Source organism: Ctenocephalides felis, unplaced genomic scaffold (assembly GCF_003426905.1).
Source record: "Ctenocephalides felis isolate EL2017-DRISC unplaced genomic scaffold, ASM342690v1 CF-g0.4_SCAFFOLD_03571, whole genome shotgun sequence".
Taxonomy (NCBI): domain Eukaryota; kingdom Metazoa; phylum Arthropoda; class Insecta; order Siphonaptera; family Pulicidae; genus Ctenocephalides; species Ctenocephalides felis.
Window position 1 is genome coordinate 48,806,562 of NW_020539725.1, and position 26,745 is coordinate 48,833,306.

The following is a 26,745-nucleotide window of genomic DNA, read 5'->3' on the forward strand; positions in this document are numbered from 1 at the left end:
TACAACACATGAATCTCTACGTCCCTTGGCCTTTTCAACTTTAGCAGATTTAGTTCATCACATTAGAACTAGTTTATCAGCAAGAGATTTAGCACGAGCAGTTAGGCTTATTTTCTAAAAATGTTCATGACTGCACACTACCAGTCACGATTCAAACTATGTCCTGTAAACTTTTGTTAAACATGGTCGATTGCATCCGGGTTAAAGCAGAAGGAAAAGCATCTCGTGAATTACTTATGAAAATTTTTAGAAGTTTTTGTGCTGAAATTCAAAATGATATCCAAAATGCAATTGTCTTTTATGTGAACAGAAAGTAAGTTTGTTGCATTTATTTATTTTATTAATTGATTTACTATGAGATTTAGTTTGATCATAGTTTGCAAATGTTAATATTATATACAAAAAGATTTTACTATAATATTCAGTTCTACTATTTTAATTAGGCTGATATATTTCTTTGTCTACTTTTTAATTTTGCTACAGAAAAAGTTATGATTGCCTAAAATCCAAAATATTTTTTTTTTTACATATTTATACTTCAAGCAGAAATATAATTTCTATCCTTTTTAAGGTCTTGATGTGACCGTAAAATATGTATTTGGCAGATGTAATTTTTTAATTGAACACCTGTGTAGAAGGTGTCTTCAAATTGAATTTAAAACAGAGCATTTGTAAACCATTGTTTACATCTTACTGTCTCACATAATGATTTCTTTTTATAATTACCAAACAATTTCAATTGTAGTCAATTTCAACCCAGTGTTCCAGGCTTTGTTTCATTACCGCAACTTCACAATCCTACACAATCAGGATTATCACAACAGGATAAAATTAAAGTTGAGCCTTCAGGTAATTATAACATGTATGTGCTTGGTGTGATTTTTTGTGAGCATTGATTTTGCACTGGCTGAAGTTGCAACATTATTTTTAGTAACAATTTTATTTATTTAATTTATATTTTAATGATTATGAAGTTATGAAAAATTACATAATATATTTATTCAAAATAGATAATTAAAAAACAATCGTAAGTTTTATCCGACGATGGTGTCAAATTGTATTGTAGGTCGATAGCGAAAATTCAAGTTATTTTGCTTTTGCTTTTTATAATATTTAATTAGAACTCGATGTATATCAATAAATTTCTTTTCAGGCGGTGTTGAGTGTTCGAATTCACCGCAAACAGATTCCCAAACATCGTCCGTGAGCGCGCGTACGTAGTAAATTTGCCTGTTGATGGTTCTAATAACATGACTTCTACTGATAAGCCATGTTTTGGATTTCCACCATCACAAGCCCAAAGCATGAGTGCTCAAGATTTCAGAAGTTTAGTTAAAACTTTAGTGTTTGGTGTTAAAAACTATTACATGGGATGTGCTCCTCTAAGGTCTGCATTTTTATTACTTCTATTTATTATATTTTATTTTTATATGGCTGTTTATAAAGATTTTTATTTTATTTGATTTAAAGAAAAAATAAAGAATTATTTTACCATTATTCTATTACTTTAAATTATCCAGGTCAATTCGGGACGTGTGGTCCTCTTATTGTTGGTCATGACTAAATAACAAATATAGATTTTTTTATGTTGAATCATAATTCTCTTATTGATATAACACAAATCTATTATCACCTTTTTTATTATCTTGTTATTGATATGCTAATTAAAATTAAGTGTTCAATTTAAAAGAGTATATAATCTATTGCTTTTAGCTTGGAACGAGTGATAATTCAGCCTACAGCAGTATCCAATTTACCCCAAGTGAAACTGAAGTCTTTATAAATCTTGTAAAATGGGCTCTAAAAGCATTGGATTTATATACTTCCAGTATTAATTCGATGGGTATGCAAAACAATGCTTCTAACTTACATGCTGGTTCTCAGAATACTGCTCAAATGTTGCAACAGCAAAGACAAGTTCCAACAGCTGCAAGAAATAAGGAAGAAAAGGAGGTTTTAGAGCATTTTAGCGGTGGTGGTAATAGTGAATAATAACATGAGTTGCTTTACTCTATCTCTACCGTATTTGTATGTGAATCTGTCTTGTTTTATGGGGTTTGTGCCAGCATTAATGATGCGATAGGACACTTTGAATGTTTTGTGAATTGAACACTCGTTAATGCAATCTTGTTTAATTTCAGTTTTTGATGATGCATACTCGAACATTTAGAGAAATATTTTCTGCAACTATAGACTATATGGTTGAACAAATTTATTGTAATCCTGCATTGCAAGTTATACCAAAGACATTTTTAGCTAACTTATCTACTTCGCCAATATTTGCTACAGTATTAGTGGAATATCTTTTAGAGAGGATGGAAGAAATGGGTTCTAATGTCGAAAGATCTAATTTATATCTGGGATTATTTAAACTTGTCTTTGGAAGTGTAACATATTTTCCACCAGAAAACGAGCATATGCTTCGCCCTCATTTACACAGGATTGTAAATGCTTCTATGGATTTAGCTATGACAGCAAAAGAACCATATAATTATTTTTTGCTGTTGCGAGCATTATTTCGTTCAATTGGTGGAGGAAGTCATGAGCTATTATATAAAGAATTTTTACCATTACTGCCTAATTTATTAGAAGGATTAAATCGACTGCAAAGCGGTTTGCACAAACAACATATGAAAATATTATTTGTAGAGTTATGTTTGACAGTGCCTGTAAGATTAAGCTCCTTGTTGCCTTACCTACCAATGTTGATGGACCCATTGGTTTCGGCACTGAACGGGTCTGACACATTGATCAGTCAAGGATTACGGACTTTAGAATTATGTGTTGATAATTTGCAACCAGATTTTCTCTATGAACATATACAACCAGTACGAGCAGAGTTAATGCAAGCGTTATGGAGAACACTAAGGAATCCAGATGCTGTTGCTCATGTTGCTTTTAGGTAATCCACTCATATATAATATATATATATATATATATATATATATATATATATATATATATATATTTAATTTTAAGTTTATCATTTTCAATATTTTTGCAATTTTAATAACTTCACCTATTGAAATATGAATAAGTTATCAATAAAGTAATTAGAAAGTGAATAGGTAATTAAATGTCAACATTCATTAAATAAACATTAAATATTAAATTTATTTTTCAGGGTTCTTGGAAAGTTTGGAGGTGGAAATCGCAAGATGATGATCGAACCTCAACGTTTGAATTATAAGGAGTTAGAAGGGAAAGGTTGTGCAATCCAAGTGCTCTTTGCAGATTATCAAAAACCAATTGATTTTGCATTGGACAAGGTATGCTATTTTATATTATTCTGCAAAATTGTGATTATTTTTTGGATTTTGCATAAATAATATGTTATTATTATCTAGAAGGTTATAATTTGGAAATGATTTTTATATTCTTGCAATTTTATTTTTTTCGGTATCATTTTTTTTTCTTCTTTGCAAATAATTTCTTTATTTATTAAACCTTAAGTTCAAATTAAACCCATTTTATGCCATTTTAAATAATAAAATAATTCATATCTATTATTGCATTTTAGTTTTTTAAATATTTTTAACTTGTCGTATTGAACTATTTTTAATTACTTATATTGATTTTACAGATTATTGAAATATCCTTCACAGCTTTAAAATCGAGTGCCACTAAGCCATACTATCGCCAGCAATGCTGGGAAGTTGTGAGATGTTATTTGGCTGCATGCATAGGTTCAGCTGATAACTACAATTCATTAATTGCTCTTTTTAAGCATCCTAGCTTCCAAGATAAGCAGATTCCACAAACAAATATTGGCATGAACCGTCATTTGGCTGATGGACACGATGAGATTGCGCGCAAAACTCATCAAACGGCTCTCACAAGTAAGTTGATAAATTTTGAAATGAAAAAATACTACTGGCACTGGTGATGCTTGTATTGAATCTTGCTTTTGCAAGCATTTTACAAATCGGACATAGTTTTTGTTGAAAGTGCTATTGACCTGAAACTGATTTTAACTTTAATTTAATTGATTTATTAATAACAGCAGATAGCTCTATATAATTTCTTAATATATTTAATAGTTGATTTGTTTATTGGCATTCTAAATTAGTAAGTTATTTATTTTTAAATAAAATATGCTTAATTGTTTATGTTATGTTATTTTTAATTAGGTATGTTTGTGGCAGCAGCTATAAAAGAACTGCGTCATTCAGTATTGAATACTATGATATGTCTAGTACGTCATTACACAATGATTGCAGTAGCTCAACAGGCCGGTCCTTTACCACAGAATTTAAAATCACGTCTTCCTGCTTGTACATTAGATCCATTTGTACTGATTGATGCGTTGGCAGTCATAATGGGACATGAAGAAAAGGAGTTATGCAAGCCAGGACATGTAGCATTGGTTCTAATTGAACAAACTGCCACTACAATATTGGGTGATTTGAACATTTTTCATAAATAATATTTTTTGTTCTTAAATTATTCAATGAATTTAAATGTGTTATTTGATCCGCATATTATAACAAAACTATTATTTACAAAGGATCTTCAGCGAGGGCTTGTCATTTGCCTTTAATGGAATATCTGGCAGAAAAGATGGTAGCACTATGTTATGAGCGGGCTTGGTATGCTAAGCTAGGAGGTTGTATTGCCATTAAATTTTTTGTTGATAAAATGGCTTTACATTGGATTTTTTCGCACATGCTCGTATTCCTAAAAGCATTTATGTTTGTGTTCATGGATCTAACAGGAGAGGTAAGCATGTATCTCTATATTATTTGTGGCATTTAATTTTAAAGCAAGTTGCATGAACTTTCTGATGCGGGATCAACATAATTAATAAAATTTTGTCCACACCTTGTAAAATATTTGGTGATTAGTTATAACAAATAAAATTTAATTTCAATTATAAGAAATGCTTTTTTCTGATATTGGTTTCTCTGTGGATATGATATTACTGAGTATTCTAACATTTTACTATGCTGATTTTATTCTCGTGTCAGGTTTCTAGTGGTGCTATTGACATGGCCAAATCCAACTTAGATAATATGTTGCGAGTGTGTAACGTAAAATTGGAAAATGCCTCTCTTATTCAAATCCAAGAAAAAGCTCTATTTGAAGTTATCAGCGAACTCGTGCGCCAGATTACAAGTCCGCATACGATTGTTAGAGAAGAGGTATTAATCACAATTTATAAAAGAAAAATCACTTTTAAAACAAATTTAATAAAAAAAAATTATTCTAGGCAATGCAGTCATTACGCCTAATAGCGGAATTGCAAGGGTGTAGTGTAACAGATGTAATGATGCCACATCGCGAAATCTTAGTTGATGTCATACCACCCAGGAAGCTTAGACTTAGACTACGGCATCAACCTACAAATGCTCAAATTGGTTTAATGGATGGCAATACGTTCTGTACTACTTTAAATCCAAGATTATTTACCATAGGTAATATAGAATTGAAAAATATTAATTTAATATTATTTTTTTATATATAATTGCAATCATTTAACATTGATAGACAGTTCTAATTCATGAAATTAGTGGGAATATTACACAATGATCTATGATTTAATTTGTATTTGTATTTAATTTTCTTTATAATAATTTCAGATTTGACAATCAAAGAACACATGAGTTTTATTTGTGAGTTGCTTGCTCTATGCAAGGATGATACAATAGGTAAATCTAATGATGCTATATTCTTTTAACATTTTATGATTATTTTTATAATATTGTATATAATTAATCAAACACTTGTTAGGAAATCTGCCTTGTTATAAAAATGTACCGGACTTGATTCCAATACGATGCTCCGCTCTTAATGCTTTAGCGGCTTGCCATTACATTTCTAATGATGAATACCGTGAAGAAATTTTAGAGACACTCATTGCAGCCCTTGATAAACCTAATTCGGAACTTCAGAAAACTGGCTTTAATTGTATTAAGCGATTTAAAGAAAGTTATGTGATGGAAGATAAACAGGTAATTATACTCTTTATATATGTATCAAGATATACATTATCTAACATATATATGTGTATATATACAACAGGCCTGGAAGGACCCAAGCCGACACCGAAAAATAAAAAATAAAAATCCGGTTCGGTGAAGAAGTATATATATATATATATATATATATATATATGTATGTGTATATATACATATATATATATGTATATATATGTATATATACATACATATATTTATGTATATATATTTATATAAAATTTAATATTTCAATATAGTTATATGTACATACAATTTAATAACTTTCTAAATATCATTTGTATATTGCAGATTTTTGATAAAATTAAGCCATTGTTTAAACAACCATTGGATGAAAATGTGAAATTGTGCTCTTTTAAAAGATTAGCTTATTTATCACAGCTGTTTCCGAACTTGTTCACTGACGAAGTATGTAGAGAATTGTTCCAACACATGAAAATCTTACTTGAAATATCTCAGGAAAATTGCTGTGAGTATTTTTCTGTTATGATCATTTTAATGTCAGTTGTTAATGCTGTGGTCAAAAATTTCTGCACTAAAGTTTGCAGAATTGCATCATCATTACTAATTTCTATCATACTAATTTCTAGCTGCAAGTTATCCTCCTTATGCAAAGAATACGGAGCTTGAGCAGAAAATAACTTTGTTAATTGAAATATTTTGTCATTCAACTGCTGGCACACCTACATTCTTAGAGTTGCTTCACATTCATAATAATGTGATGTTTGAACCAAGTTCTTCATTCAGAACTCCTTTAATAAGATTTTTATTGAGAACTTCATCAAATTTGATTAATTATATTTTGCAAATAAATTGCATGGTTGATCAACAGTGGACTAGATTTTTGTTTGATATCTTGAAACATAAGGAAGGCGGTCCTTTCCGCAAAGCTGTGCAATCAGTCTGCGAAGAGAAACTAATACAGTTAGTTAAGTGTGCAACAAAAGAAACTCAATTCTCCGAGGTGCAGATTTCAGATCAATATGAAGTTCAACATGTTTGTATGAAAGTAATCACCATATTAATGAAGCATGATAATGAATGGATATCTACTCAAACTCATTTAATCGATGCTATTAAATCAATATGGAATAGTGAAGAATATCAAATTCGAATGACAGGAAAGAAAAATTGTGATGCAGATTTGCTTCATTGGAAAGAGCCTAAGTTGATTGTAAAGATTTTACTTAAATACTTTTGTTATCATCCTGATGATATTGAGTTGCTATTTCAATTACTCATTGTGTTTGTGAAAAGGTTTATACCTGACTTTCAATTTTTACGAGACTTTCTGGAGAACACAGTAAGTACACAATATGACTATCACTGGAAAAGAGCTGTGTTCTACAAATATGTTGACATTCACAACAATCCTGTAATATCTGATGACTTGAAGGCAAAAGTATTACAAATGATAATTATACCATGTTTTTCTAAGAGCTTTGAAAATGGTGAAGCTCAGCTATTGATTGGAACACCGCCAAAACCATTCGAAGATGTTTCAGCAAATATTGTCTCTGTTTTTATTCAAAAAGTTATTGATCCTGACAACTTACTAGTATCAGATAGCATTAGAATAGCATTACTTCAACTAGCTTGTTTATTTGTTGAACAAGCAGCCGTGCACATACATGATCCAGTTAATAAGCAACAAGGTAACTTTCTATAATTATTTGTTATATTGCAAAGATTTTTATTATGTGACGGTTTATAGTAATCGAAGTGAGATTTTACAATATAAGTTGATGCAAAATGCTATATAAATGTTGTTTTAAATTTCCGTTTTTACTCCTTAATTGTTTTTACTTTATAGAGCAACAATTTGATTGATTTTAATTTCAATATTATAAAATGTTTATCATCATAATTTGGTTGCATTAAAACCAAATATAAAAATGTAAATATTGTATAAATATTTTCAATGATTTAATAATAGATAAAATTATACAATCTTATATGCATTATACTATTTGTATTTTACTTTAGGTACTAAATTGAGAAGATTGATGCAATTTGCATGGCCTTGTTTGCAAGCCAAAAACTGCGTTGACCCTACCACACGATACAACGGTCACTTATTATTAAGTCATATAATATCAAAATTTGCAATTCATAAACGAATTGTGTTACAAGTATTTCACAGTTTATTAAAAGCCTATGCGATTGAAGCGAGATCTGTTGTTCGACAAGCCCTGGAAATTTTAACGCCTGCTATGCCAGTAAGAATGGAAGAGGGAAATAGTATGTTGACACATTGGACCAAGAAGATTATAGTTGATGAAGGTCATAGCATGCCCCAATTATTTCATATTTTGCAGTTAATAGTTAGGCATTACAAAGTAAGTTTCTCAAAAGAAAATAAATTAGGTTTATGGAATATTTCAGTATAAGACTCATTTATGTTAAAAAAAATTAATTCTGTTCATCATAAATAAATATTATGTAATATTTTTGCATCAATAATAATGGCTTGAACATGCCATATAATTAGAAATTCATTTGTATATCAAAAATTTATTGATACGTTTTTTAAGGTATATTATCCAGTGAGACATCATCTAATTCAGCATATGATTGGTTCAATACAAAGACTTGGTTTTAGTCCAGCAGCATCGTTGGAACATCGTAAGCTTGCTGTTGAGCTAGCAGAAGTAGTTATAAAATGGGATTTGCAACGAATTCGAGAAGGTTAGATTGCACTTGGATTCTATATATATATATATATATATATATATATATATATATATGTATGTATATATATATATATACTTTTAATAATATCATTTTATCTGCTCAAAACAAATATTTGAACACTTTGCCTTGATTGCAATGCACATTATTTGCTAAACTTGCATAGATATTATCATTTTAATATAAGAATCAATCATAACATTTGCTAAGTTTTGTTATATTTTCATATTTCTTTTAGGTGATTCAAAGAACGTTTCCAGTTCGAATTCGTCGAATAAGAGACCAGCCTCAGATGACAGTGCTCCTGATGCTAAAAGATTGCTTACGGATGGCGGTGCAACTACAGTTTCATCTCGATCACAGGCTGATACATGCATGGCACTACCGCGAAAACACACAGATGCCATATTGAACTTTCTTTTACGACTCGCATGCCAGGTCAGTTTTAATATACATTCTTTCACAAAGTCTTCTCCGTTAATTCCGTGGCCGAGCGGTTGCTGACTTTGTATGGAAAGTTACTGACTTTGTATGGACAGAGTCGCGAGTTCGAGCCCGCGCACTGGAAGTCCTGATGTCGTGCAATAGCGATGTCCATTTTCACTTGGAAATATAGATGAAAAATATATTTCTATTTGAAAATAAGCCCATCTCGGGCACTGCGGTCTGAAATGGCATTGGGAAATCTCTCACACTATTCTTCCCTGAATTGAGTTGGACTTTAACTCAGCTTACGGATCTGCCCTAGGGCAGTACTACCTATTATTTACAGTCTTCTCTATATTGTAGAGGGGGTTTTAAAGATAGCTTTTTAAGGTTGGGCAACCTCCAGGCGAAAACACTTATTTCCGTATCAATTAATATTATAACGAGTAAGTAATTATATTTTATTTTTTGGCAGGTAAATGAACCATCTCCGCAAGTGAGTGGGAGCGCCGGAGCGAACAATGGCGGAGGCACTGTGGCTTCAGCTTCAGGAATTACTTCACCGGGTGAATTATTATCTAGACGATGCGTTGCTTTGATAAGAACTGCTTTAAAACCTGATGTTTGGCCACCATTAGCTCCCTTGGAATTACCATGGCTAGATAAAGTAAACTATTACATACTCATCTCTAAATTAAGTAATAAATTTATATCACTTACAATTAGTTTAATTTTTTATATTTAAATTGCAATATCAATATATTCAAATGTTCTTATTATGTAATCAACCACTGGACATACCAGATTTACGTTTATGAGCATTTTTTTATGAGATTTAATCTCACTTCATTCCTAATGTTATGAAAAACTGACAAACTGAAATTTTCTATTTTTAGGTATTAAGTTCTGTGGAGTTACCACTGGCAAATTTAGGAAATGTGTGTACAGGATTGGAGTTATTGACGCATTTATTCAATGTTTCGCAAAGAGATCACATATTATTAACTATTCATCCACTTCAAAAGGGATTGTGTGCATGTATTGCTTCCACTGACTCAAAGGTATTATTTTATCATTATTATCTCGTTTTGAATTTGATGTTTTATTATATTATTTATGATTAAATATAGGTTATTCGGCTTGTGCATAGTTTGTTACTAAAACTCCTGTCATCATATCCACCGGAGGGTACTGGATCCCAGTTGGCATCTCGTTACAGTGAACTTGAAACTATATACAGTACTATATATAAAGTTGTTAACGAGGGACTAGAATCATATGAAAAAAACAAATCTTGTTTAACTAACTTGTATGGTGCATTTATGTTATTGAAGGCAAGTATAGCAAAGCATTAATAGTAAGATAAAATATACAGTTATGCTTATACATTTTGCTTTTTCACTAAATAAACATTTTTGCATTTTAACTAAATAAAATTAAAATTACTAAAAAGATTTTAATCTGAGATATATGCATTATTATTTTTGTATTGTAATTGCTGATTTCAAATTTGCATTATTTAATGCATTTGACATTACTAGTTGCAACTAATAGTTCTAATAATAAAATAATAATAAAATTCTTCATTAGTGGTTAGTAATACGATATGATATTAAATTTGAATGATGTGCTTTTTTGCATATAATGCTAATTACAATGTTGCCCAAATAATTGAATAGTCTGAAAATGCAAAACGAATAATTAATTTGACAAATTATTTATAGGCCGCATGTGCAACTACGCCGTCATACGTAGATCGCCTCATAACACAATTTTTGAGAGTATTGCAAAGAATGACTGATGAACATTTATGCCCTGACAATAGTTCTTCAACCATCACTGATCTTTTGATATTGGGATTAGATCTCGTTAAAACTCGTATGGTGGTGATGGGTATGGAAATGAGGAAAACTTTCATTGGCAATGTACTTGTTAGTTTAATTGAAAAAACACCAGATATAAAAATTATGAAAGCAATTACCAAGGTAAGTAATTATCACTAATTTCAAATTTAATCAACTTATCGTCACTATTTACATTTATCTGATTAGCCTTGTGTATCCAGGAAATATCAATTAAACACACACATACACACACACACATATATATATATATATATATATATATATATATATATATATAATATGATATTTGAGTATCGATATTCTGATAAGCAAAGTTCATATAAATTTAATTATTCTAACAAGTGTTTTTTGTGTATGTTTTAGATATTGGAAGAATGGATGAAGCATAAAAATCCCATAACTTTATCACAGGCACCAAGCTTACGAGAGAAATCCATCTTGCTTGTAAAAATGATGCAATATGTAGAAAAAAGGTTTCCTGACGATGTAGAACTCAACTCACAATTTTTAGAACTAATAAATTATGTCTACAGGTAGGTGGTATCACTCACTTCTTTTCGCTTGCAATAATAATTATCATTATTACCCAAACCAATTCAGAGATGAAGAACTTAAGAGTACGGAGCTTCCAATCAAGCTCGAACCTGCATTTTTGTCTGGTTTAAGATGCTCTCAACCCCATATTAGAGCAAAGTTTTTTGCAGTTTTTGATCAATCAATTAGAAGAAGATTGTATGACAGATTATTATATATAATATGCTCACAATCTTGGGATGCTATGGGCTCTCATTATTGGATTAAACAGTGTGTGGAACTAATTTTAGCTACTACTGTACATGGTAAGAATAGTATAAATTTGATATGTTTAATTTTGGACTCTCAAAAATAACAAATAGAAATGTATGAATTGTGGTTATTTACTTACTTTGATTGTTTTTATTTTGCGAAATCAACAAAATGTTGAATCATGCTATGAACTTCCATTTCTGGCATTCACAATATTTGTGAGTTGTTGAGAAAATAAATCTGCTTGAAGATAGACACATAAATTTTAAATAATTTATTTACTTTGAAATTGATTTACTTATTATTTTAAAGGCCTTATGTAGTTAGGTTCTATGCAGAGTGCATAATAAATATGTAAGTACATAGAAATTTTTGCATATTTTTGGTATTAGATTGATACAGAATTAGATTAATGATATTGGTTTATTGCAAAAGATAAAAAAAGTCGTTAAAAGTTAACTAATACAAAAATCATTGAGTATACATTTTATCAACTTCTAGGTCACCAAATAAAGATATCAGACAATGAAAATTTGCTCCCAAGTATTTGTTCCGTAATTTTTAATGCAAATGCTGAGGATAGAGCTCAATATGATGATTACTTAAAACAAAGACGTGAAAGTAATAAGGACGACAATTTCGTATCAGGTTTGTATATATATATATATATATATATATATATATATATATATATATATATATATATATCTGCGTTTTTTTTAATTGCAGAAAATATTATAAGATTCCTATAATTATATTAATCTTTTTAATTATAGAATTAATTGAAAAACTTAGATTACATTAATACTCAATTGATATTAATACTTGCAATCAGTCATATTAATTAACATCCTACATCCTTTAGGTGAGTCTACAGCAGAAGAAATAGTAACAGATTATTCATCTAATGCAGAGGCAAAGACAGCCTTAGAGGCTTCGAAGTTAACTACCACTAAAAGCTCAATAGATGATATAATAAATCTTCAGGCCAAATTCATTCAGGTATTTCTCAGCCTATACTTTATTTTTGCACTACTTAATTACAAAGTACTGAATTACAAACTGAAAACAAATTTGACCACGATTCACAGCACGGGAATTACATAAATTATTAATTAATAAATAAATTTATTTATGTATGGTACTAATAATAAGTAATGAATCAGATCGATATTGATTTTAGAATTAGCTGTTAAATATTTTTAACAATACTAGTTAATATGGATACTATTATATTATAATAATTATGGCACTGAAGTATGTTTATTGTATTCCTAATTTTTAAAAAAATCTTGTAGGAGGCAAGTGCAATAAAAACTGAACAACTATTAATTGCAGCATCTCAGCTTTGTCACACAGATATTAATTTGGCTGAAAGTATATGGATCGATATATTTCCGAAGATATGGAGTATATTAGAATGTAGTCAAAGAAATGTAAGTTGCTATTTTATATTGTTTATATGTAATAGTTTATGCCAAACTAAAATGAAAATAATATTTACAGACTTTAGTGGCTGAAATTGTACCATTCATATGTAGTGGAACACATGTTGGACAAAAAGATTGTCAGCCGAGTGGTATAAACACATTTGTTGAGGCAATGTCGCATTGCTATCCACCAATTGCTTTGAAACCGTAAGTATCTAAAGATTTCAAGTTTATATTAATATTTAGTGACTAGTTCATTATTTATCATTGAATCGACCAATGTGTATGATTCAGAAAGTATTCAATGTATTCAATTTGAGGTTCGAAATAACAGGTTTGTTACCAGGTTCAAGATAATCTTAAATGGTCATTATTATACACTAGTTTTTATTTTATTGCAGGGCAGTTATGAAATATTTGGGGAAAACTCATAATATTTGGCATCGAATGACTCTAAATCTGGAAGAAATGTCAGTAGATGATAACATCAAACATAAAATCAAAGAAGAAAAATTAGATTGTTATGAATTTCAAGCGGATGATACATTGCAAACAGTAATTTTATAAATTATTCTTAGTGCATTAGTTTGAATGTTTTGTGAAAATATTTTGTTTCAGGATATTTTAAATTCTTTGAGTGATATGTATTCTTTGCTGCATGAGGAGGATTTATGGTCTGGATTGTGGCAGAAGCATGCTCGCTATAAAGAAACATCTATAGCTATTGCATATGAACAACAAGGATTTTTTGAACAAGCTCAAGGAACTTATGAGGTAATAATAAGTGTTTACTGGCTAAAGGTCTTTATAATACTTGAAGCAATAATATAAGTGGTTTTATATACAAAAATGAAATAAATAAAAAGATTGACCTAATTTCTTCAAGTGTAAAAAATAAAATGTTGCAGGTAGCTATGTCGAGACACATACAAGATTGTGCTTCTGGGCCAATGGTCCCAAATAGTCTGCGAGAAGCACAACTTTGGGAACAGCATTGGACCAGATGCGCTAGAGAGTTGAATCAATGGGACCTGTTACTTAACTATGGCAGAAGTAAAGCTGAAAAAAATCCTTTTCTCATCTTAGAGAGTGCTTGGCGAGTGCCTCAGTGGGATCTTATGAAGGAAGCTTTGGCTCAAGTATTTATCTATACTACTTATTTAAACATTAACTATTAATTACATTATTAACATATGTGTTTGTTTACAGTTGGTAAGTTTATCATCGAATAAATTTTGGATTAACGATATCGGTATGTTGCCTAATAAATAAAATAAAATCTTCATATTTAGCAAACAGCAGTTATCGTTCAGCAGTAGTTTGCAAAATTCTTATAATTCGAAACATTTTTTAATTTTGTCCTTTATGCAGAGCGAGTATAGCTGTCCAAAGGAGTCTATATGGCGTGTAAATTTGTACCGAACCTACTTAGCGGTCTGCCAAACCGACGAGCCACCAGATAAGAGACGAAACTGCCTCAAAATGCTGGACCGATATGTTGAAGCTTGCGCTACCTTGTGCATGCGTGAATGGCGCCGGCTACCACGAGTAGTTTCTCATGTGCATTTGCCATTATTGCAGGCTGCGCAGCAGGTGTGATATGCGCTTGTAAATCTGAATATTATGAGTATTGTCAAAAGTCGAACAGTTCAATCTAATACATAAAACAGTATTGTAGCATATTAATGCTAGTGGTTTAAGTATTTATAAAAGTATATTTATATGTATATATATATATATATATAATTTGTATATATACATATGTTGAAGGGTAAAATATATATTTATATATACATACACACATATCCATATATGTATAAATGTTTATGCTATATATATATATATATATATATATATATATATATATATATTTGGGTTTCTAGAACATGTATATAATTCTAGAAACCCAAATCAATTCAAAATGATGCTTTCAGAACATTTGATAAACCTGAATTACACTTTTAACATGTCAAATCCTTCCATCCTTTACATTGAAAAAAATTGTGACCTTAGAAAGATAGTTGAGTCTTTACTTATATCCCTTAATACTTCTTGTGTAAACAAACGTAATTCCTCACATCTCTTACATGACAGTTACAAAGTCATAATTAATTTTATGAAGAGTAATTCTATACAGTTTTAGAATCTTTCGTCCGTTATATTTCTTCTCTGTTTTTCTTTCCCCTTTCGTTTCTCACAACTCGCTCATTACACGTGTGTGACTACACTGCGTTGTAACCTTGAACAGTGTCTACAATGCACCGCTATCAATAACATTAAATATAGAAGGGCAATATGTGCTCTTTCTATTTCTCGTTTGTTAATATAATAGTATCTTATTATTTTACACAAATTTAGTGTTCAATCAATTTTACATCATAATTAATTTTTTCTGTTGTTTTGCCTGGTTTGGTATGTATAATTTCCTCCTATTTATATATTTATATTTGTCATCAACTTTGTATTTATGTTATGTTTTTTAGATTATTGAATGATGACACACATCAAGTGCCGAAACGTTTAATGGAATAAATAATTTTGTTATTTAATCTTTTTTTAATTCGACGGTTGGGCTGCAAAAATATTACAAATATATATATATATATATATATATATATATATTATATATATATATATATATATATATATATATAAAATGTTTAATTTAATGTAAATTCAACATTATTGAATGCAACAGGTAATGGAACTACAAGAAGCGGCTAATATTCACCAGGGTATGTTGGGAGATGGAGGTACACAAAATGATATGAACGCAATAGTTAAAACTTGGCGAAATAGACTACCCGTGATAGCAGACGATATGTCGCACTGGAGCGATATCTTTACCTGGCGTCAACATCACTACCAATACATTGCGAGTCATTATGAACAAAAGAACGAGCCGATGGAACGTACTGTTGGAAATAGTGCTACATCTCAAACCGCTGGAAATAAACGCACTGGAATGTTGGGTGTACATGCTAGTGCTGAGGTTGGTTTTAGTTAAATTCAAAGCGCAAGGTTGTTCTTAATGGCTCATAACATTCAGGCTGCTTAGGGTAAAAAGCTAATTGTTTTCATTTTGGCGTTTTGGCTGGATGTTGAGTTCTGGTACAACCTGATATACTACATCACAATGAGATCTTAAAACTTAAAAGTATCATTATCTCCTATCATAACTTTTGTTTTTTTTTTCAGACTCTCATACACTTTGCAAAGATTGCACGTAAACACAATCTTCCTGATGTTTGTTTAGATTCATTGTCTCGAATCTATACTATACCGAGTGTACCTATAGTCGACTGTTTTCAGAAAATTAGGCAACAAGTAAAGTGTTATCTTCAAATGGCATCTTATAATAGTAAAGCAGAATTGCAGGGCGGGTTGGAAGTAATTGAGTCTACACAACTCAAATACTTTCAGACCACGGGAAATGAAATGATTGCAGAACTGTATTCATTGAAAGGAATGCTTCTTGCTCAATTAGGTATAGTTCGTAAAAAAATTAATACTGCAAGTTAATATATTACTTATTTGTGTATGTATATTTTATATATTGCCATTATTATTTAATAGGGAGATCTGAGGATGCAAACAAAGCGTTCTCGTTTGCAATAAGCACGCACGACAAACTAGTTAAGGCTTGGGCATTGTGGGGTGATTATCTTGAATCTGTATATTCCCGAGATACACAAAAAAATATTACAATTGGAGAAAGTGCAATCACATGCTATTTACATGCTTGTCGCAATCAGAATGAATCTAAGTCTAGAAAATATTTAGCGAAGGTAATAAATTCATAAATTTGTATAGAAATATTTGATATATTTAATTTCTTCCTGAATTCTACAATAATGAAACGATAAAAAAATACAATTTCTACTGTAGGTTTGCAATTGTTGTTTTAACATGTTTTGGACATATTTAATTTGGATATAGGTATCGTACTATGCTGGATTTGGAACAATGAATAGATTTATTAATTCCTGTGATAACTTAGATTATTTGTAGAGTAATATATTAACGTTATTTTGTGTAAATTATTTTTGATATGTTCTGAAATGTGCAGAATTTTTCCAAATATTCTTTAATGTGCAGTCCAGGTTTTCAACTGCAGGCACTGCAAACATAATTTGTTTGACATTTTCTGCTCTTAATAGGACCATTAGATATTTATATGTGCAGACATGTCCGGGGTTATATTAGAATATTAGATTGAAGTATTTTTAATGTTTCTTCTTTCTAATGTTTTAAAGGTTTTGTGGATGATGGCCCAAGATAATAGCAATGGTGTATTAATGGCGGCCGTTGATAAATATGCAGGAAACATTCCATTATTATTATGGCTGCCTTGGATTCCACAACTGCTTGTTTTTCTTGTGCAATATAATAATACAGTTATTATGAATTTATTGACGCAGGTAATCTTAATGATATTATTTTAGGAAATAAGTTTGCACAAATAGGTGATTGTAAAATTAATGTGACTAATTCTGTTAAAAAATTTAGATTGGCAGGATGTTTCCACAAGCAGTGTATTTTTTAACACGTACAATGTACTTCACTCTAAAAATAGAAGAGCGAGAATGGCATAAGTTAAACAATCCCTCAACTCGCAGTCCTTCTACAGCTCAGCAGACACCAGTAAGCGAAGCGATTAAAGTGTCTCCCACCACATGGCGCTGCATGCGAATTATGAACATGCAAAAAGAAATACATCCAATGGTACTTTCATCCTTAGAGGGAATTATTGACCAGGTACGTACAGCGGTTTTATGGATCGACTTAGTCATCATGCCTGAGGTTGAAAAATAGCGAATTACAATAAAATATTCATCTAACTCCCCACTCTAGATATAAAACATATTTATATGTATATATATGTAAATATATATATATATATATATATATATATATATGAGTGAGTTCTTGAGGGCGATACATCAAACAAAGAAAAGCCAAAGATTTATAGAATAATCTTTATTTCCAAACGTTTCGACATTCAATTTAATGTCATCATCAGTGGATCTAAAAACAGTATGAAAATTAGCATATCTAGGTAATTATAATATATGTGGATTGGTAAAGTAACTATACAATAAGAGAAAAATTAACAAACAGCAACACTTGACAAAAAACCAAATATAAAAGATAGGAAAGGTAGTAGAGACTAGAATTAAATAAATAATTAAAAAGTATAGGCAAAAATATTTAAGTACACTCATATAAACTTACGCATATATACATATATGTACGTACACATATACATATATATATATACATAATTATGTATATATACATAACTCACTCATATATATATATATATATATATATATATATATATATATATATATATATATTAACAAAGTCTAATAATCGTGCATAACATCAATAAAAAAACATGAATTTCTTTCAAAAATTTATTTTAAATCCATACGTTTCGGCTATAATCCTAGTCTTCGTAGTTATTCGTAGACTTACATCTCCAACCAGTCTACGAATAACACACGATCCATTTGTGATTTTTTCAAATCAGTATTTTGTGAAAATATTGTGTAATTTCAAGTTAATGTTTATAATACATAGTGTAGTGCATTACCATATCCTGATACCATGGATTATTAAAATTTTCCAATTTAACACTAAGATTAACTAATTTTTCCACTGAATGAAGGCTAGGATTATAGCCGAAACGTATGGATTTAAAATAAATTTTTGAAAGAAATTCATGTTTTTTATTGATGTTATGCCCGATTATTAGACTTTGTTAATACATATGTCAACAAAAAAATCAAATTCAGAATCATACAATATATATATATATATATATATATATATATATATATATTCAATAGATAAGTCCTGGATTTTTTCAATATATTGATTGTTTCTTTTCCGAACAGTAAATCCAATAATAAAAAACAATATGTTTTTTGAAGATGTTTAATACGACGTTTCGGAACTAGGTACGTTCCATCATCAGGTTTATTCTGTAATAATTTATATATCCATATTACTAATATTTTTTTGTTAAAAACACTCGATTTTTTTGGAGGATATTTGTAGATGTTACGACTACACAAGACTTAACCACACTGTGTGATTTTTTTAATCATTGTGAATTAAAATATTTATTTAGATGGATTGGTTCCGAGAGAATGGTTATGAAGAAGTCTTACGACATTTACGCCAAGGACTTGCCAAGTGTCATGCAGTAGCTTTTGAGAACCGTGCTGCTGTGGGTAAAGCTCGAATCACGCCTCACACAGTAAATTTCGTAGAAAAGCTTGCAGCAACATTTGGAACTGGAATTGGTACACTTAATTTTGAATATATATTTTATATATATATATATATATATATATATATATATTTGTATATGTATAAGATTGAGTGCGCTTTTTACTTATGTTTATTCTTTGGTATTTATGTTTATATTTAGATATAACTATATATGTCGAAACGTATCTATACAATTAATCTTTAATGCTCTGATAAACTGTTTTTGTTCATATTCGAATTAACAATAACAAATTCAATTATTTATAGAGCATATCTCAAGTTCAACTCATGCAAAATTCCCGACAGCAGCCTCAGAATGTCTAGCTAGAAGAGCCGAAGCGACTAAACAAGATCCCGTATTTCAGAAGATGAAAGATCAGTTTAAAAAAGATTTCGATTTTAGTCAACCAAATGCCATGAGATTACACAATCTGATTGGAAAATTCAAGAAATGGATTAAAATTTTAGAAGCCAAAACCAAATTATTGCCTAAGTAAGTATAGTATGAAATTAATAGCATTACTTGGATTTGTATATGTAGTATTGACCTTCGAATAAGGACTCCAATAGTAATAAAAACACTTTTTTTTTAATTACTATTTATTGTCGGCGTTTTGGAACTATGTGTGTTCCTGTCAAGAACGTGATCTTAGCCAGAAAATAAACAAACAAAACTATGGTACATAGTCATTATTAATCAAATTTTAAATTATAATAGGTCATTTTTAATAGAAGAGAAATGCCGCTTTTTGTCCAACTTTTCATTGAAGACAGCTGAAGTAGAGTTACCAGGAGAGTTTTTGTTACCAAGAAATTCACACTATTATGTTCGGATCGCGCGCTTCATGCCACGTGTTGAAATAGTTCAGAAACATAATGCTGCAGCTCGAAGACTTTTTATTAGAGGACATAATGGAAAAATTTACCCATACCTGGTTGTGAATTATTTATGTTTTGGTGATACTAGAAGAGAGGAACGAGTACTACAATTGCTAAGAATGCTAAATCATTACCTCGGAAAACAAAAGGTAACAGTAACATAAGACTGTAGAACTATATGTATATGAAAAACAATATGTTAGGCTTATTTAGCTAATCTAAAATTATAAATCATAATTGTTTAAGTTTAAAGCTACTTATATATTAAATAGTTGCACTAATTTTTATATATTATATTTGAATGATGTATATAAAGTTGCAAAGAATTTTTTTTATATATTTGTAGGAGACTTCAAAAAGATTTTTACATTTCACTATTCCGAAAGTTGTTGCTGTTTCACCACAGATTCGTTTGGTAGAAGATAATCCTGCATCGTTGTCACTACTAGATATATACAAAAAAAGTAAGACATGAATATAAATCGCATCAATTTCTTAACTTATCTGCAATTTACTTCATAAAAAATTAAAAATAAATTATTCTGAACATAAAAGAAATGTTTGAATTGCAAAGTTATAAAGATTTTGTATGTTTCTGAAAATTTTAATCATTTTTGGGAATTCTGAATTTGTTTTTTTTTTTTTTTTATAAAAATAAAATGAATATTAATAAATGAATTGTTTATAATATGAAAAATAATTTAAAAATATGAATTTTTAGATCATGATATTTATTTTATAAAAGAAAGCTAAGACCTGATTATGTGGTGTCATGTTTTAGGTTGTGCTACTACATTGGCTATTGAGCATGAAGCACCAGTAGCACGATATTATGAAAGATTGGCATCTGTTCAAGCAAGGGGTTCGCAAATATGCTATGAAATTCTTAGGGATGTTTTTCAAGAAGTGCAAAATTCCATGGCTCCTAGAACTTTGCTGAAGCATTGGGCTTTGAAAACATTTCCAAATGCTACGGATTATTGGTCTTTCCGAAAAATGGTATTTAAATTAATATATTTTGTGCATTTGTATGTTTTGTTTGAATCATTATTAATATCAATATTTTTAGTTTACATTACAATTGGCGCTATCCTGTTTTGCGGAGTACGTTCTTCATCTGACCAGATTGAACCCTGATATGATGTACATACATCAAGATTCTGGCTTAATGAATATTGCTTATTATAAATTTGATATTGACGAAACTAATTGTAAGTACTAATTAAGAATTAAAATTTCTATCATAACCTATTTAATTGATAAAATCAATATGGTAAGTGACAAAATTTTTGAGAATAAGAATTAAATTTTAATCTGATTGTTTCATTAATATCGTTGAAAACAGATTAAAATATATATTTAATTCCAATAAACATAATAATTTTTTTATTCCGAAGTTTTATATAATATAAATATACTAATTAATTGTCTAAAACTTAACTTTTTAGGCGAACTTCTTAGTAACAGGCCAGTTCCATTTAGACTAACACCAAATGTTGTTGAATTTGTTTCAAATTTTGGAATTACTGGACCACTGACTGCATCCATGATATCTGTAGCAAGATGTTTGACTCATCCTACATTTAAGGTAATAAACTAATGAAACTTACAAAAAATAATTATATAAGTTTAAAAAACTAATAACAAACATTCAATACAGGTACAAACAATTCTAAAACAATATTACGTGACGAAATTATAACAGCATATAAAAGACGTGAAGATAATAAAATAATTCAAGAAAGAAACAAAGGTATGGATGAAACTCGTGAAGCACAGTCTCTGAATCAACAAGAGAAAGCAACTGACAACTCTGTAAATGATTCAGAGCAATACATTATTTTAACCGTTGGCGTAGTAAAATCTATAACATCTCGACTAAATAGCATTGCAACTTATGAAGGAATTGATAGTAAAGTCAGCACGCTTGTTACTGCTGCCACCAATTTCAATAATCTGTGTCGTATGGATCCTGCTTGGCACCCATGGTTATAAATTTTATTTTTGATGCAATGTAATAATTCTATCAAAATAGTATTAATATTTTAATAGGTCAAGTATCAGTATAGGTCCAGTATTTAGACACATATAGCTTAACTTGATACACTTTCTATATTGACTTTCAATTGAAAATGACGTATTGCTCAATTTTGACATCAACTAAATCTATTCTTTCTAATATGTAGAAAAATATTTGATTATATCAAGGCTGAAATATTGAGTGCTTTGCACAACTCAATACTTTGCATATATATGCAGAATTTTAATAATATAAAATATATAAAATGTCTGTGAATAGTATAATTTAGTATATTTACTTTTAAGTAAGATTGGATTAGAAGCAGTAGTAAAATAAATTTAAAAAAATTAATTCATGATGAATGGAATTGTACTTGGTATGAATGGTATTTTTTTTTAATTTTGAATTATGTTATTAAATTAATGGCATAAACGCTCTTGTATTTTATAATAACCTCAAAATGTTGAGGTACCTTAGTTTATTGCAAATTTAGTATATGATTACACAATTCCAAAATACTCAATTTCTTCAACAAAAAAAGCTCACAATTAAATTAGAACAAAATTAAATAAAAATAATTTTGATTTGCATGCTTGTCATGTGATAAATTCAACTAAGTATAGATGCTTATTGATTATATTTTTATAGCACAAGAAATAGTAATAAGTATTACAATAAATACATTTAATAATGCAACACTAAAAATATTTATATATTTTTTTATTGGTAATATTACATTCTGATTTAATTATTCCGTTATGACGAAAAGAACCATTATTATATAATTGTCTATGCATGAAAAACCAATAAATCCAAATAAATATTTAGATGTGTTTTTATATTGCAAATAGTCATTTCACAATGTGTGCACATCATGCTCTTCAGACGTTTGAAAGTGTAAAAAAAAGACGAACTGTAAACTTGTTCCTTCAAACTTTTATATGATTTAATTTATTCATTGAGAAGTTCAAAAATCAAATTTCCAGACTATTTCAACCTGCACATGTACAACAGTTTTATTTCGATCCATGCAACACGTTTCGAACTCAGCTCTCACTCTTCTTTTATCTATGCAAGTATTACTCCTTAAATTGAAATTCTTATTATAATTCTATTAATCTTTATAAAATTAATTGATAATAAATAAATACGTAATAAACCTTTATGTAATTGATAAAAACAATCCAGATAATAGAAATAAAAAGAAAACTAGACTAAACTAAACTTAACGTCCGTTGGGTGTTTTTGCAAATAACATCTTTTTGGGATTTAACGGCGTGTCGTTTTACATCAAAACAAATATTAGCTGACAGCAAATTCAACTCATAAATGTGTCATCCGCCATATTTGTTGGTCGTCAAGTTTTACTTAAAATCCGCTAGAGGAGAGCTTGTGCTCTCCTCTCCGTATTATTTCTCAGATAAGTTACGTTAATCTTTTGTAAAGAAATATTTGCAAAAGGCAATATAATGTTTAATTTGTTAAAATATCCGATACATAATTGTGTATCGGCCCATAGATGAAAAAGAGTATATCAATCATTTAAAGTACTCTTCTTTTATCTATGGAGTATATAATGTATTTTCATAGATAAGGAATTATTCATTATTCCTCTGGAGCTCTGAATGCTTATTTATCTATGGTCTGAATGACAAAATTTGTTTTCTAGTTTTAGCGGATATTACATATGATATTAACGGTTTTTTTTTTGGGATGACTTCATTGGTGTTGATAGATAAAAATCAATTTTGACACATATCGAAAATATTTGTGCTTGGTTAAGATTAAAATCAACTTATTATTCTATTACTGATATTTATAAAATAGTTATATTTAAAAGTCAATACGATGGATATTAGTTTAGCAGAAATAATTAAAAAGAAAAAAATGCAAAATTTCCAGAAACGAAATGGGTAACTTTCTAATGTATTTTTGTATTAATGTCTGCATTAATGATAAACTCAATAACGTAGTCGCCCGATTATATTATATATATTTTTCTTCAATTCAATTCATTGTTTTATTTATTCTCAAATTTTTATATCAACAAAAATATTTAACATGCAATATATGTAATATATTATTACATTTGGTTTGATTTACAGAAAAAATAGAATACCTAAAAAACGTGGAGCATTTCAGTCTGTACCAAAGGCGAATATTAAAGATGCTAGATTGAAGATAATACAAAAAAATCGGACAAAATTAGTTGATGCTCGTGATAAACTAGCGCAGATTGCTAAAAAAACTGATGCAAGACTTAAGCTGCAAAAGTTGAGAAAACAGAACGTAATAAGTAGTTAATTTTATGTAGATACATATTATGGCATTAGTGAATATACAAGTGATTAATTGCAGCTTCCTCAAAATGTTGGAAATGGTCGATTTGCCTTATCGACTAACAGAAGTGGCCAAATTAGTTTATCTACAAAAAGAGGTATACATACAAAAATGAATATATATATATATATATATATATATATATATATTTAATGATAAAACTTATTATTATTTAGATTAATTAAGATTATTTTTCACTAAATAATTAAGTGTGTAAATGAATAATAAAAAATATCATTAACAATAGTGTCTGACGAAGGGTACATTACATATCCCTGAAACTTTGAATAAAATAAGTGAAAGGTTCAGAAATATAACTATCATTATATAATATAATCATAATGATTTTATGTAATTCACACTTTATGTTGTCAAATTTAACAAACTGTTATATTAGGAAAAATTAACTTTAATTTATTAGTAATATATGATTATATATTTTAGATTTTGTACGGAAACCAGCTGATTTACAACGACCTGCCAAGAAGGAACTTATTCCCTCAGGTATATAAATAATAATTCTTATTTCTGTCTGTTTTAAATATTTTTGAAGTTTTTCATTCATATTTAAAGTACTACATGAATATAATTCATACAATTTTACTACTAATCAATATTTCACAATAAATCTTGTAGTTTTTTAAAAATTCAAATATTGAATAACTTTTTATTATTTTTCCTATTATACAATTCTTATTGTTTTCTTAGGAAAATATAAAATATAGAAAATTATATACGCATATGTGCTGTGTTGAAATGATCAATCAAGAACGATTATATTCTCTAAGGTTGAGCTCCTTATTTATCAATATTTTAAATATATATTCTATTAATTGAAGCAATGTTATAACCTCATATAATTATTTGATTATGCTTTAGATTTTGTACGCCAGCCAGCTGCGTTACAATGGTCAGTGAAGAACAATTGTATTCGCTCAGGTTGAGCTCATTATTTATGAATATTTTTATATATATCCAAATAATTATTTGTAGTCTTAAGAATATTTGTGGTGCAACATCTAAATACATCAACATTTTCAGATTTACCTATAACTATGACATTTAAAAATAATTATGCAATGTCTCGGATGCCACCATTGCCTGACATTGGCAATCGATCTTCACTTTGGGATTCCTCAATCAGCCGCAATGTTAAAACTATTCGCAAGCCACAGTCCATCATTCCTAAAGATTTGCACATGAAAATCACTGTTAATCAAAATGTACCTGTAAAGTAAGTCTATCAATATCAATAAATATTTCTTTTTTTTTTTTTTAATATGTATATATATGATAAAGATATATATATATATATATTCTTTATCATACATATTTAAATGTGTGAAAATGTAAAATTATATTTCTCTGAGATTCAAAATGAAACTATTTTTGATGGATGAATGAACACAGTAATATTTCTCTCATTTCATGTGACTACTGTTTACATTGATACTTTATTGTAGTTTATTTATTTAAACTAATTGATTTTAAAATTATTAACTGAGAATGAGATTTAATACATTGAATGTTCATTGTGCTTTTATTTAGTGTTATTTCCAATTAATTTACAGTCGCAATATTATGGAAAGCCCTGTAGCCATGGATATTGATGATGATGTTGTTGATGCAATATATGAAAGACCAAGTAGATATAGATCGTTACGAGAAGTGACACCTCCACCAGAAAGACCACAAAATAGGGCCATATCAGGATGGAACTCAGCTCATCTTGTTCCTAGAACTAATACTATTGATTTAACTGATTCTGTCCATTCAAGACTAGATTGTAGTCCACCGCGTGTTAGGACTATGGGTATTTTATCATCAGGTTTGCTCATATTTTATCTATTATTTTAATATATATATATGTATAATATCTATATATATATATATGTTACGGTAAATGTGCACTTTTGGTGAATGTGCACATTCACCGGTGAAGTGCACATTCCCCAACGCTAGGTGAATGTGGAGTTTTCAAACAATCAATTTAAAATAAAATATTGTTTACGTGCGTACTTGGATCGGTCTCATGAACATCTTGCGTATTT

General features: G+C 29.2%; 2 protein-coding genes across 2 annotated transcripts in view; both read left to right on the top strand.

Annotated features, from left to right (window-relative positions):
• LOC113386888 (transcription-associated protein 1-like) overlaps window positions 1-22,329 on the top strand; it is a 30,364-nt gene extending 8,035 nt beyond the window's left edge. Inside the window, 44 exon segments of the mRNA XM_026624646.1 lie at window positions 2,142-2,902; window positions 3,125-3,269; window positions 3,584-3,839; window positions 4,131-4,400; window positions 4,508-4,719; window positions 4,968-5,141; window positions 5,210-5,414; window positions 5,580-5,648; window positions 5,731-5,951; window positions 6,267-6,444; window positions 6,566-7,630; window positions 7,962-8,314; window positions 8,510-8,663; window positions 8,905-9,104; window positions 9,568-9,759; window positions 9,989-10,153; window positions 10,223-10,426; window positions 10,817-11,077; window positions 11,321-11,490; window positions 11,558-11,796; window positions 12,245-12,391; window positions 12,609-12,745; window positions 13,042-13,179; window positions 13,250-13,380; window positions 13,575-13,728; window positions 13,792-13,947; window positions 14,082-14,312; window positions 14,383-14,385; window positions 14,545-14,766; window positions 15,872-16,165; window positions 16,372-16,660; window positions 16,750-16,961; window positions 17,430-17,594; window positions 17,683-17,931; window positions 19,313-19,487; window positions 19,723-19,948; window positions 20,174-20,483; window positions 20,681-20,798; window positions 21,116-21,333; window positions 21,404-21,545; window positions 21,783-21,922; window positions 21,995-22,010; window positions 22,013-22,057; window positions 22,127-22,329. Of these exon segments, the coding sequence (XP_026480431.1) occupies window positions 2,142-2,902; window positions 3,125-3,269; window positions 3,584-3,839; window positions 4,131-4,400; window positions 4,508-4,719; window positions 4,968-5,141; window positions 5,210-5,414; window positions 5,580-5,648; window positions 5,731-5,951; window positions 6,267-6,444; window positions 6,566-7,630; window positions 7,962-8,314; window positions 8,510-8,663; window positions 8,905-9,104; window positions 9,568-9,759; window positions 9,989-10,153; window positions 10,223-10,426; window positions 10,817-11,077; window positions 11,321-11,490; window positions 11,558-11,796; window positions 12,245-12,391; window positions 12,609-12,745; window positions 13,042-13,179; window positions 13,250-13,380; window positions 13,575-13,728; window positions 13,792-13,947; window positions 14,082-14,312; window positions 14,383-14,385; window positions 14,545-14,766; window positions 15,872-16,165; window positions 16,372-16,660; window positions 16,750-16,961; window positions 17,430-17,594; window positions 17,683-17,931; window positions 19,313-19,487; window positions 19,723-19,948; window positions 20,174-20,483; window positions 20,681-20,798; window positions 21,116-21,333; window positions 21,404-21,545; window positions 21,783-21,922; window positions 21,995-22,010; window positions 22,013-22,057; window positions 22,127-22,329 (9,615 nt within the window).
• Window positions 22,330-24,122: 1,793 nt separating this feature from the next.
• Window positions 24,123-26,551, top strand: LOC113386194. The gene is made up of 7 exons (XM_026623991.1): window positions 24,123-24,267; window positions 24,460-24,643; window positions 24,713-24,791; window positions 25,139-25,198; window positions 25,574-25,633; window positions 25,736-25,928; window positions 26,266-26,551. The coding sequence occupies exons 1-7, from the start codon at window positions 24,203-24,205 to the stop codon at window positions 26,549-26,551; spliced, it is 927 nt and encodes a 308-aa protein (XP_026479776.1). The 5' UTR covers window positions 24,123-24,202.
• The last annotated feature ends 194 nt before the right edge of the window (window positions 26,552-26,745 follow it).

What these genes read in the sequence shown, in the direction of transcription:
- LOC113386194 (XM_026623991.1), top strand. Translation starts at nt 24,203, where the DNA reads ATGGATATTAGTTTAGCAGAAATAATTAAAAAGAAAAAAATGCAAAAT. An exon ending in GAAGGAACTTATTCCCTCAG is followed by an intron (nt 25,199 to 25,573) that starts GTATATAAATAA and finishes ATTATGCTTTAG; the next exon opens with ATTTTGTACGCCAGCCAGCT. An exon ending in GAACAATTGTATTCGCTCAG is followed by an intron (nt 25,634 to 25,735) that starts GTTGAGCTCATT and finishes CAACATTTTCAG; the next exon opens with ATTTACCTATAACTATGACA.